Source organism: Arachis hypogaea, chromosome 16 (assembly GCF_003086295.3).
Source record: "Arachis hypogaea cultivar Tifrunner chromosome 16, arahy.Tifrunner.gnm2.J5K5, whole genome shotgun sequence".
Lineage (NCBI taxonomy): Eukaryota > Viridiplantae > Streptophyta > Magnoliopsida > Fabales > Fabaceae > Arachis > Arachis hypogaea.
Window position 1 is genome coordinate 30,208,605 of NC_092051.1, and position 14,279 is coordinate 30,222,883.

The window sequence follows — 14,279 nt, forward strand, 5'->3', positions numbered from 1 at the left end:
AACCATTTAATATGATTCTTAAATCAAATTTCTTTTAAATAACACTTCAAACAAAATCTCAGAATTTTATAAAAATTTCGGCAACATCTCCTCTAAAATTCGGACTTTTCCACCCTTCAAGGGTCCCAACCAAACCATTTCTCAACTCTTTTCAAATCATTTCCAAAATCAGGTCAATTCGAATATCACAAATCAATTCCAACTCTCAAAATTATTTTTTATAAATCATTATCTCAACAACTCCAACTCAACTCAAGAAAATCAACAAAAACTCAGAATTTGAACAACCAATCTAGTAAATCACAATATTTCAACCCCAATTGTCAATACGCATTTTAACGCTCAATAATCATTGTATCACAATTCAGAAGCCAATTTAATCAATTAATAAATTAATCATTTATCCAAAACAACTCAGTTCAATCCATAAGACTCACATAATCATCAAAAATATATTATTTGCATCAATACCGATTTATAACAATTCTTGAGAATAAAATAAGTTTAAAGAAAGCGCTCATACCTCATTCGCGACTTAACTATGCGACAAAACTTTATTTTCTCTCTTGGCCCGTAACGGCGGCAGCCGCAACCTCAGCTCCAAACCACTCACAATAACAACAGCTATAATTGCGACATGCAATAATCAGTACTCGACCCTACGTTACGAAAACCTCAGAATTTATAACCAAACATAACAAAATACAGATTTTCAAAGGTTCTGAAACGTAAACTCCTACCGTAACGAAGGAGTAATGACTGAACCAAACTGCAGAAGCTTCGGTGGTAGTTTCGGCGGCCACAGAACCGTTCCTGGAGGCCAGAGGCACGGTGACGGCAACTATAACAACCACTCAGTGATAATAATTTTTTCGGAATTCAAAAAATGGAAACCAAACTCAAAACCCTTACTGACAATGGTCGCTGGCAATGGCAGCGGCGTTTCACAGCGGCTAGGCACGGTGGCGCAGTTGGTTTCTCCTCCAGCAGTGGCTCCCCCTTCAGGTTCTCTCTCTCATTCGTGAACCATCTCTCTCCGGAGTTCTGCTCGACGGTGGCTCCGAGGTAGACCAGCGGTAACGGAGCACATGACGGCGACTCCACACGTGACGGTGATGGCGATGGAGTTCAGCGATGGTGACGCAAACCGCGTTGCCTCCTTCCTCGCGTTGCACTTCTCCTCCGTTTCTCTCTTTCCTCTCGGCGTGGGTGGCTTGTGCGATGGCGACTTCTCTGACAGTGGAATTGTGGCAAGCGCGATGCTCTCTCTCTCCTTGGTCCTTGCTGGACGGAACGGCGGTGATGCAAGGCGGGTTGGTTTATGGCAGAAGCGCGACGTGCAGTGACGGCAATCCCCATGGCTGGCGCGAGCTCCCTCCTTCCTCCTCTCTTCTTCTCCCTCGCAACGCAGCTCCCTCTGTTCTCTGTTCCCTCGTCCCTTTCTTTTCTTTTCTTTTCTTTTCTCTTGTTGGTTGTGTGTGTATTTGTTTAGTGTGTCGAGTGCCGTTGAGAGTGTGGAAGGGGGGTTGGCGAGTAACAACTAGGTTTTTGGGAAAAAGGTGAGTATGTGTTGTGTTAGAATTAAGGTTAGGAATAGTTTAGTAATTTTACTAAAATTAGGAGTAATAGATTAATTGAAAACCTATTTTAATTCAACACTAATATTTATAAAATACTGTTTAATTATCAATTTATAAATTATTTTCAAATAATTACTCTAATTTAATAATTAGAGATAATATAATTACTTTTTTTATTCATAAAAATTAAAATATTAAATTCTAAAATCTCAATTATTTAAATCAATTCATATAAAATTCTTATTATTTTGTAATTACTAAATTTTATAATTTAAATATAAAAATTATCCAATAATTATAAAATTAGATAAAAATTCTAATTTAATTATCAAAACTTAGTTTAATCAGCATTAATAAAATAATTTTTGAAATTAAAGTCTTTAATGAATAAATAAATTGAAATTGACTCATAATAAGATTTTCCAAAAGTTTTGGGTCTTACATCTGATGGGTGAGAAAACGACAATAGAAGGTCCAGGTGGAGAGAGAGAGAGAGAGAGAGAGAGAGAGAGAGAGAGAGAGAGAGAGAGAGAGAGAGAGAGAGAGAGTGTGTGTGTGTGTGTGTGTGTTTAGGAATACGGAGGAAAAAGAAGGCTGTAGCATTTTAATTTTGGAGTTTAATTTTACCGGCGCGCTTCAATTACCAATAACCGTGAAACACATTGTAAAAAGACGAAAATACTCCTGAAATATATAATATGTTAGCCATTGAAAAAAACCCTAGCTATCACATATTCAAAGCTTCGGTGCTTCACTACTTTAAAGACAGAGAGTCTCTTCTCCTTTCCTCTCCACTCCTCATCAAACTCTCAGCCCCTCCTGTCTCCTTCCCGAACACCGCTGACCGCCGACTGCCACCTCCCACCCCCTCGGTCCTTTAGCGCCGCCTCCCACGCCCTAAGTGGCTCGGTCGCTCACTGCACGTCTCGAGCTCACCGTCGCGGCCATGTCGTCTTCTTCTCCTTATCGCATCATCGCCGGTCGTCGTCTTCTCCTCATCGTGGCAGAGCAACGTCTTCTCCTCGTCGCGTTCTCGCCGGTCATCGTCTTCTCCTCATCACGGCAGAGCAGCGTCTTCATCGCATCTGCGCCGTTCGTCCGCCAAATTGCCGGTCTTCGCTGGTCTGCCCCTCTTCTCCGTCGGGTAAGTTAGCCCTATGATTTCTGAATTTATGTTTCTGAATTAGGTTGATCTGATTCAAGAATTTCTAAATTTAGATTTCTGAATTAGGGTAATTAGATTCTGATTTCTGAATTTCTGATTCTGATTCTAATTTATATTTCTGAGTTAAATTAATGTGATTCTGAATAGATATTCTTGATTTATATTTCTGAGTTAATTTTGGGTTAATCTGGAGTTAGATTAATGAGATCCTGATTCTAAATTTCTAATTTTTAATTTATATTTTTGAGTTAGGTTGATGTGATTCTGATTTCTAATTCTAATTTATATTTCTGAGTCAATTTTGAGTTAATCTGGAGTTAGATTGATGAGATTTTGATTTCTGATTTCTAATTTAGTTATAATTTATATTTCTGAGTTAGGTTAATGCGATTTTGATTCTGAATTTCTGACTTTTAATTTATATTTCCGAGTTAGGTTGATGTGATTCTGATTTATATTTTCGAGTCAATTTTGAGTTAATCTGGAGCTAGTTTAATGAGATTCTGATTTTTTATTTCTAATTTAGTTATAATTTATATTTCTAAGTTAGGTTAATGAGATTCTGATTCTAAATTTCTGATTTTTAATTTATATTTCTGAGTTAAGTTGATGTGATTCTGATTTCTGAGTCAATTTTGAGTTAATCTAGAGTTAGGTTAAATTGGTGGAAATCGAATGGCGCGAAATTTCCCACTTTGCAAGCGATTGCTAGGGATTTTTTGGCTATTCCTATATCTACAGTTGCCTCTGAGTCTTCATTTAGTACTGGTGGTCGATTTGTTACACCACATCGTAGTAGGTTGCGTCCAGATACGTTAAAGGCTTTAATGTGTAATCAAGATTGGCTTTGGAATGAACTTGGAACCACAGCTAACATAGGATTTGAGTGCTACACAATTAATAGAATTGAAGCAGATATTGATGTAAGAAAATTACTAAATTATATACAATACTATTTTTTTCATATTATTGACTTATTCTTGATTTATTTTACGATTTTAACTTTTAATTGTATTCTTTTTTATGTAGGATTCAAACAAATTGAAATCTACCATCACTACCATTATATCATGAAAAAAGGCTTGAGGTTTCTACAATGTGATGAATTATGCTTTGTAGTTTTCGGATATGTTTGATACTTTGGTTGTTTTATGGATATGTTTGATATTGTTTGTTGTTGTTATTGTCTTTGGAGACTATAAACATGTTAATGTCTTTGTTGTTGTTAATGTTGTTAATATCTTTGGAGACAAGGAACATGTTGTTAATGTCTTTGTTGTTGTTAATGCTTTAGAGAGAAGGAACATGATGATTGATACGGTTTTTTCATTTTTTTCCAATTTTTTCTAATTTTTTTAATTTTTTAAAAATCCGCAGATATTCGTGGAATTCTCGGTCTCCGGTGGATACGGGATCTCCGTTACCCATGGCGGGGACGGGACGGGGATGGGGACTGGATATGGAGGGGGGCGGAGGACATGTTCCCGCCTCTGTGGATACCTGTTGCCATGCCTAACATTGTTTCATTAATGTACTATTATCGACGCTTACCTAAACCGTCGGTAATATCATAGCGTTAGCATAATTTATTAAAAAATCAAATAAATTTTTTAAGTTTATCGACTGTTAAGCCGTAAATAATTGATAACGTTAATTTTATTATAAATTTTTTATTTATTGAAATTTACCAATGACAAAATCATAGATAATTAAATATTTAAATTAATTTAGAATAGGGATAAGTACTTTTTTCGTCCCCAAGGTCTGGGATCAAAATCAATTTCGTCCTTAATCTTTTTTTGTTATTAAAATCATCCTCAACATTACAAAACGTTATAAAATCGTCATTTTCTATTTTTTTGGACCAAATTACCCTTAACTATTAATAAAAATAATATTAAAAAAATAAAACCCCACCCCACCCACACCCAGCATCTCTTCGTCTCTCCCCCCACCCCAAACCCACCCCAATTTCCCTTCCTCTTACTCTCTGACACTCCACCCCAAATCCCATCCCATCCTATCATCATCATCATCATCAGTTCCCACCCCCTCACCCCACTCCCTCACCCCCTCACCCCCTCACCCCACTCCATCACCCCCTCACCCCTTGCGTCCAACCCGCCGCCGCCCCTGCCTCCAACCCGCGCCCAGGTCAAACCATCTTCTTGCTCCCAATGGCCTCCAGAAAGGCTCCTTTTCACACAATACAGCCATCCCCTTCGCTATCAAGGGAAAAGGCCAAGGCCTCTGCCTCCTCCAAAGGCAAATGGGTGCCTCTCATTGTGATGGAATTCGCAAAAGCAGAGAAATTTTAGCAAAATCAGCTGGCACTGAATCTGGCGGCACTTCCTCTTCCACACTTACCCAAAGTGTCAGTCAGCTTCTAATTTTTATTTGAACCACTACAAACAGGAATGAGGCAATCATTCCTTATTTTGTTGTTGATCAATGATTAGGTAGTTGGGCTCTTCCATTTGATTGTGTCCCTGGGGCTTATTCTTGCAACAGACAAGTATTTGAAGAAAGCGTTTGTAGCTGCTGCCATTAAGTTCCCCAGCGCATTGTTCAGGATGTTCTGTATATTCTCGCTTCTAATTGTTCTTGACTCCACCCTACCTTCTGCGGCTACTGCCTTGATGAACTTCTTTGAGCGAGCCTGCGTTCATGTTCATACAAAGATATCTCCCTTTGTTCTATATTCCATCTTTGGTTGTCCTGCCTCTTTCTGTCAGAGATATTCTGCCTGCTTCTGGCATCAAAATTTGCCTCATTCTAGGTCCCTTTTTTCTCTCAACAACTACTCATCATTCATATTTCTTTATGCACCTTGTCGACTCTCATTTGCAGTTGGAGGATGGCTAGCTACGATTTGTGTTGCCGGTTTCACGGCTATAGCAGTGAGAAAAGCAGTGAAGACACAAATGGTAGATGCCGAACCTATGGGAAAACCCTCCCCATTTTCTACCTTTGAAGTGTGGATATGGTCTGGGGTTCTCCTTGCTTCGTTCCTCGGTGCATTGTTCTACCCAACAGCATTGGGGATAGCTGCCAGAACGTCCCTTCCATTCTTGCTTGCTGCAACTGTCTCCAACCCTGGGAGCAAGAAGATGGTTTTTGTTGTTGCTTTACCATTGTTGATTCACCCTTCTCTTTCTCTGTTCTTCGTTCTTCCTATTTTTCTTTTTTCTTTTTTTAATTTTTGAAGAACATATACATGATTGATGATGGATTGTTGCTAATTTTGTGATTATTTTGTGATTGATGTTGTTGCTGAAATTTTTATTTATTTTGTGGTTAGAGGTAAATGATGAGGGAGAGTAAGAGTCTTGGAGAGGGAGGGAGAGAGAAAGAAGCTTGGTGATGAAGAAGGAGGTAAGAGGTTTGGTGATGAAGAAGGGAATTGGGGGTTACTGGGTTAGTGGTGATGAAGAAGGGGGTAAGGGATGGGGGGTTACGGTGAGGGGGTGAGGGGTACGGTGAGGGAGTTGGGGGGGGGGTTGTTAGGTTTTGTTTTAATTTTTTAATTATTTTTATTATTTAATAAGGGTAATTTGATAAAAAAATAAAATTAAAATAGAAAAGGACGACTTTATAACATTTTGTAACGTTGAGGATGATTTTAATAACAAAAAAAGATTAAGAACGAAATTAATTTTGACCCCAGACCTTGGGAACGAAAAAAGTAGTTATCCCTAAATAAAAAACAAGTAACAAATTTAATTGTTTACCAACAGCACAGGCGTCGGTAATACTACGTGACTACGTGTTGATAATGTTAGCGCGAGTCAAGTGGAGCCAAACTGATGCCAAATTTTACTGACGGCTTGGCCGTCAATAAATTAATTCCACAGAAATAAATGTGTCCTATTTTAGCGACATCTATGTTTTTTTATCAAGCCGTGAAACAGCCGTCAGTAACAGGGACGTTCTATTTAAGTCGCATGTAAATTTGAGTAAAATAAATTTAAAATATTTATTCAATAAAAAAAATATACCATAATTAACTATTTATTCATTAATGGACCTCTCTATCTGATCATTCTATGCTGCCTATGAGCGAAAGCATTCACCATTCTAAATAATGGATATTTTGATTATTTTCTAATTTAGATCAGATATTTAAATATTTAGATATAGAAGTCTATATTCTTTTTTTTTCCAAAGATAATGAAATTTCATTAATAGAAATAAAATGAGGTGTCCACATTACAAGGACTGAAATAAGCAAAAGGGGATCTCCCAAAAGGTCATCTGAAGAGACCAAACTTAACATCAAATGAGAACAGTGAAACATTTGTAAGAGCAACTAAAGGGGAAGGTGATGAGGAAGGTCTCTCATTTCTCTGACTAGCTTCGTCGCCGAGGCTATTACTTCCACTGGGTTGCGGCATGTGCCCTCATAGATCCAGCTATTTCGTTCCTTCCAAATCAACCAAAGGGTTACAGCGATCTGTTGTAGCAGCAAGTTCCCTCTTGTTCTTCCATGTCCTCGAACTAATGCCAACCACCATGAGCTGAATTCAATGACCTCCGAGCTAGGTAAGCACCAGTTGAGTTGAGATTGCCCCCAGATTTCTTGTGTTTCTCTGCATTTGACCAAGCAATGAAGCTAGGTTTCCTCTGTTTCCTGGCAGCAAGGGCAGATTCCACTAGTAGACGGGAATCAGTGATGGAGAAGAGAGGAGACTGGTAGTCGTTCATGGCATGCTTTCCAGAGGAAGATTTGGATTTTGTGGGGGACTGAGAGCTTCCATAGGGATGTCCAAAGGTCCTTCAGACGCAGATTTGGAGGGCCAAGCTCCAAGGGCTCGTGGAAAAAGTTGTAGGCAATCTGGTATCCTGTAGCGACACTGTAAGTGTTTGATCTGTGCAAAGCCCATTTAATTTTATCACTATCACCTTCAATCGGAACTGATAAAATTCTGCTACAAATGTCTTCGGTAAAAACTTGCTGAATCATATTTGTGTTCCACTGGCCGTTTGAATTAATTAGGTCTTTAACCCAGAAAATTGTTGGATTTGTAGCTTGATGAGCTGATTGTGGAGGGACAGTGAAAGGATATGGAGGTGGAAGCCACGGGTCTTCGAAGATTCTGATTTCTGAGTCTGTGCCAACACTCCAAGAGAGCCCCTTCTCAACCACTTTGCGCCCCTCTAGCAAGCTGCGCCACCCCCATGAAGGTGTGTTTCCAGTCTCGGCTTTTAATGCATTGCAATATCGATAATACTTTCCTTTTAATATTCTAGATAGGAGTGAACTTGGTTGTGTTGTTATTCGCCAAAACTGCTTCCCCAGTAAGGCTAGATTCTGCGCCCTGAGGTCCTTGATCCCTAGTCCTCCTTCCTTCTTAGGTCTTGTCATAGTATTCCAGCTGATCCACACCATTTTCCTCTCTGTACCACGTTGTCCCCACCAGTATTGAGAGAGCATGCTATGAATTTCTGAGATGAGTGTGTCTGGGAGCTTAAAACAGGACAGTGTATATATAGGGACTGCTTCTCGTACTGCCTTGAGTAATGTGTGTCTACCTCCTGCCGACAGTAACTTTCTTTTCCAGCCTAGAATATGCTTCCTGATCTTATCCTTAATGAGGCTGAAAGTAGCTTTCTTCGATTTATTAACTATAGAAGGAAGGCCCAAATATTTGTCTGTAGCCCCAATGTGGTTAATATTTAGAGCCGCTGCCCATTGATTTCTAAGTAAATCCGGAGTATTATGACTGAAGAAGACTGACGATTTGTTGAGATTCACTTTTTGTCCACTAAAACCCTCATAGGTATGTAAGAGTTCCAAAATATTCGCACACGAGATCGTAGAAGCCTTGCAAAATAGGATCGAATCATCCGCAAATAGTAGGTGATTGACTCTGGGGCACCTCCTTGACACTTGAATACCTTGAATTAGATTGTTTTGTTCTGCCTTGTGTAGCAAGAAGGAGAGACCTTTTGCACAGAATAAGAAAAGATATGGGGATAGGGGGTCTCCTTGACGGAGACCTCTATTTGGTTTAAAGAAACCATAGGGTTGACCTTCCACAACGACAAAATAAGAAACAGTTGTGACTAACTCCAGAATCCAAGCAATCAGTGTACCATCAAAGCCTAGTTTAGTTAACATGAACCAGAGAAAGTGCCATTCCACCCTATCATAAGCCTTGCTCATATCTAATTTCAATGCCATTTCAGTCTCCAGCCCTTGCCTCTTATTTTTAAGAGAATGCATATATTCATGTGCAATTAAAATATTATCTGAGATCAAGCGGCCTTTAATAAAAGCACTCTGATTAAGGCTTACTAAATTTTTCATCAAGCCTTGAAGTCTAAAAACCAGAATCTTAGAGATAATTTTATAGACCACCGTAGAGAGGCTAATAGGTCTCACCTGAGTCATGTTGTTAGCATCTGGAACTTTAGGAATGAGACAAATATGGGTGTGGTTTAAGCTCTTAAGAAGTCTTCCACCTGCATAGAAACTTTGAGCTGCACGAAATAAGTCACTGCTAATGATATCCCAGTAACACTGGAAAAACTTGGCTGTCATGCCATCTTCTCCCGGGACACTCTGGGGATGCACACTGAAAGTGGCTCTCTTAACTTCTTCTATAGTAATTGGCCTTCGCAACCTACGGTTCATGGAAGGGGAAACCTTAGGCTCAAAGTCGGTGAAATAAGGATCCGGTTCAATTTGGCATGTGGAAGAGAAGATCTCCTTAAAATATTCCTGAGCTACTCCTGCAATGTCTGCATTTGTAGTTGCTATTTCACCATTTACATTCTCTAATTTCCAAATCCTGTTCCTTCTCATCCTGTTTCTGAATTTTTGATGGAAGAATTGAGTGTTGCGGTCCCCCTCTTTAAGCCATTTAACTTTGGATTTCGCCTTCCAATACATCTCTTCATCATGGTAGGCTATTTCTAATTTTCGCTCTAGTTCCAGCAGTTCCTCCCCACCATGCACGCCCGCTGACTTCATCTCTTCAATCTGACGGCTTAGATGCTCAATCTATTTTTTAGAGTTATGCTCTCCCTCTCGTTGCCATTGAACGATGCGGTGTCTACATTGTTTTAACTTCTGGGCCAGAATGAACATTGGGGAACCAGAGATTTCTTCTTTCCAAACATCACAAATAATCTGTCGCACCTCCGGTTTTGAGCACCATCGCTCTTGGAACGTGAATCGTCGCTTAGTGTTCCCTGGTCTTGGGTTGGAGTCTATCAAAAGAGGGGCATGGTCTGAGCCCAACTCCGAGAGCCTAAGGACCACCGAATTAGCGTACAACAACAGCCAATCAGTTCCGACCAGGACCCTATCAAATCTTTCCTGTACCAAGTCATTTCCGCGGCGCCTATTTGTCCAAGTGAAGGGTCTCCCTACTATTCCTATGTCTACCAGAGTTCCATCATCAATAAAGTTGCGAAATGCAGCAATGGAAGATGCCGATTTAGCAATACCTCCCAATTTCTCAGTTTGCGAAGTGATGGCATTAAAGTCTCCAGTAACTACAACCTTTCCTCCAAATTGTTGGATAACCAGTTGTAATTGAGAGAATTGCAATGAACGCACTTGCTTATTGGCGTTTAAGTGCACCCCTATCAATCCTCAGCTCTTGTTAAGACCTTGATCAGTAATTCTTGCCGCGATAAAGAAGTGGTCCGATTGCACGACCTGCACTGTCACCCCTTCCCTCCAAGCCAACGCCATTCCTCCCGCCACACCATCAGGGTCAACGATAAACCAATTACTAAAACCAGCTGCGCTTAATTTTTGCTCCACATTACAAGCCTGGTTCTTAGTTTCACATAAGAAACCAAGCTCGGAGAAGTGGGACCTTGACATCCCTTTCAAATGATGGACTGTCAGGGGTCTTCCCAAACCCTGACAGTTCCAGCAGAGTAGCTTCATATCTCCTTGGGTGCCAATTGAAGGCTGGCACCCTCCACCTGATCATCCAAACTCCGATTAAGACCGAGGCAAATCCTTTTCTGCTGCTCATTATTTTCTTTACCCACACTCCTTTAAGAAATAAGATTTTAATTTTTTTATACTTTGAGAAAACAATCTTCGTTAAAGCATGCACATATGTTAATTAATATCTTTAAAATATCATATTTTAAACTTCTGTTTTTCACTAAAGTACAAGATAGTATAATCCATTTATGGCATAAGTTTCACTTATACTTGCCATCATTGTACTTCCATCATAAAAAGATGTCAAAAACTAAATTGAAGTAGACTATAGAATCTTACTTAGCTTCTAAAAGATACCCAATGCTGCGAATTAATAATTAATATTCCACTATACTAAACCAAGTAATAAGAATATAAATTTATTTATATGTTTACAACCAAGGTCTACATTAACACATTGAGCATTTTGTTCAATTATTCTTGTTAGGCATAAACGATTACCTAATTAATAGACATTGATTACGTAACATCTGGTAAATTGAAAAAAATTAAAATGTGAACTTTTATTCTTTGAAGGAAAAAACAAAAGGAAAAGATGGACATGAACACATGTTCCTCGTGTTTAATTTATTATTGTTGTATTATTGTACGACACATATATACTAAGATATAGATAGATCGAATTCTATACACAGGGTCTAAGAAGAAAAGTGATATTTTTAAAATTTAAAAAAAAAAACCACCTATGTCTACGCCTGAACTTTATGAACACTTATAAAAATATTCATTAAATGAGAAATTGACGTTATGCCCATTAGAAATAGGTTTCATGTAACAAAAATATTAAAATTCTAATTTTTATTGACTTTGTAATAAAATTTTTAAATTACTTCTATCCTTTATCTTCAATCTCAATTCTACCATTTTTTTTTAATTTTAAACTTTTACAATTCTCACCACCACCAACCTGATCCCTTGATTACCACTGTTTCTCCTCTCCTTTTTCACTACCACCACTCATCGTCACCACCACCAACACTGCCATCATCACCCCTTAAAGGAATTTGTAGAAGACAACGAGTTTGTTGTGCTGACAAATAGGATTTATGTCGCGAACGGTTCATAGGAAGACGAAAGAAATAGCAGCAAGCCACCCAATAAGAAGAATCAATGTCTTGGAGTCGTCGTAATAGAAAGCGTAGTACAATTGGGCTGATGATTGCAAGGACAACGCTAAGGTTTTAAGGGAAGTTCTTGACACAGGTAACGAGAGAGCCAGTGTTGGCAAAGGACTGAAAGAGGGGAGGCAGTGATAATCAGGGGAGGTGCTGGTGGTAATGAGGGTTATGAAAATTTGGGATTTGGATAAGAAGAGATGGCGGTGGAATTGAGGATGAAGATAAAAGACGGGGATAATTTGAAAATTTTATTAAAAAGTCAACAAAAAATTAGGATTTTGGTACTTTTATCACACGAAACCCATCTTTCATGAGTATAACGTTAGTTTCCTTATTTGATGGGTACTTTTATCAGCATCGCAAAGTTCATGGGTACAAATGATTATTTTTCCTTTAAAATTTTATTCAAAAGAGTCCATTAATAAAAATTTTATTTGGAGTAAATGCTCTTTTTAATCCTTAACTATTTACTCAAAGGACAAAAAATCTATTCACAAGTTAAAAATTTTTTAATCGATCTCTGACTATCCAAGTAATTAGTCTAAATATCCTTTGTTATTAGTTTAAATGGTCTTTGTAAACGGTAACTTGCTAATAATGCGTCAAGGACCTCCTAGACTAATAACAGAAGTTGTTTAAACTAATATTTAAATAATTAAAAATCAACTAAAATTTTTCAAATTAAGAAAAAACACCTTATTTTCCAAGCAATAGTCATCAGAAATCGAAAATAGTATTTACTCTTTTATTTTGCTTAGTTTTATTTTAGTTGTTAAAGAAAACTAAAGCGAAATATTAATAAAATGACCCAAAAATATACTTTGCAATATATTGTCCCATGCTTTGCACAAAAAAAAAATGCCCTAAAAGTTTATTTAAGATTAGAATCAACCCATTTTGGAAAAACTAATTATACTTTTTTTAGATATGAGATTTTGAGCAAAATCTTTTTTTTTTTTTTTTTAGTTTTTTTTTCCTTTTTATTAGGATCCATTGCATTATTGCAAATAGATATCTACTTAGTATATGATCCATACGTATTGTCTATTGGATTTGGAGATAGAGCTATCAAATCCAAAGTTAGTGTCACGTGTACACTCTCACACAATATATTGATATCACTAACATAGTATATATATTACGTACCAATTATGTGTCTTTGTTTCTTTTTTTATGTCTAGTCTATTATTAAAAATAAAAACAATAAAGGTGATTTGATAGGGAGAAGAAGTAGTAGTAGTGATTCGAAGATCCCAGTTGCAATTATTTGCAAGCTAAGGGAGTGATCATGGATTCTCATAAACTAACGGCGCTTGTTGTTGATGATGATAGGATGGTACGAATTATCCATGGAAAGATGTTGAACAGTGTTGGGGTGAAAAATCAAGTTGTGCAAAATGGTAAAGAAGCCATTAATGTTCATCTCTCTGGTCAAAGCTTTGACCTAATTCTAATGGACCTGGATATGCCTATCATGAATGGCATCGAGGTAATTATTTATTTACATTTAATTAATTAACTATGTTCAATTACATGCACAATATTGTTTGATAAGAATATTCTTTACATATAATAATAATTTAATTTGTCTTTTTTAATAATGAGATTTATTTTGATTGATATATTATTAGGCAATAAAAGAACTTCGATCAATGGGAATTTGTAGTACGATTGCTGGTGTTTCAGCACGGTCAATGGAATCACATATTCAAGAATTTATGGAAGCAGGATTAGATGAATACTTAGAGAAGCCTCTAAATATTGCTAAGCTTACTTCATTCATTCACAAATTCTATGCTACAAATTAAACTCTATTTTAGTTATATAGTTGCATTGTTGGATAAGTCATGAAATTGAGGATGTGCTATTCACTAAGCTATATTGTTAGTTGATTGTTCTTATTGTTTTCTTTTTTAATTGTTTGGGGTTTGCATTATTTAGGTCTTATATTATATATGACTAGCTCGGACAGTTGACTTTAGTGAAGGAATTTCATTAACTGCCTCTTTTTTATTTTTATATATTCTCATGAAGATTTTGGAGTTTAGGTGTTTCAAGTTTCTGTGAATTGGTGTATTATGTATTATAAAAATATTTACAAGATAATAAAAATCAATCTGAAATTATATAGTATAATAATATTATATGTAATAAATATATAATTATAAATATTATGTGTATAAAATTATAAATGTTAAATTAAATAAAACAATTTTTAATTATTATCTTTCTAGCACGTATGTATTATATATACTAGGCATAAATGTTTTGGTAAAAATGTGATAATATATAAAGGAAAGAAGCGAAAGAGAAATTTGATGTTATTTTGAATAAAATGGCTGGACTTTTTTTCTCTTAAGAATGAGGTAGAGTGATATCCAATCATTTAAATAAATAATTAAAAAATAACTTGTTTTAAATTGTAAAAAAAGAACATTTTAGAC

General features: G+C 37.0%; 1 protein-coding gene across 1 annotated transcript; it reads left to right on the forward strand.

Moving 5' to 3' along the window:
* Positions 1-13,123: 13,123 nt before the first annotated feature.
* On the forward strand, positions 13,124-13,643 carry LOC112756942 (two-component response regulator 24-like). Its single transcript, XM_025805543.1, has 2 exons — positions 13,124-13,324; positions 13,467-13,643. The coding sequence occupies exons 1-2, from the start codon at positions 13,124-13,126 to the stop codon at positions 13,641-13,643; spliced, it is 378 nt and encodes a 125-aa protein (XP_025661328.1).
* The last annotated feature ends 636 nt before the right edge of the window (positions 13,644-14,279 follow it).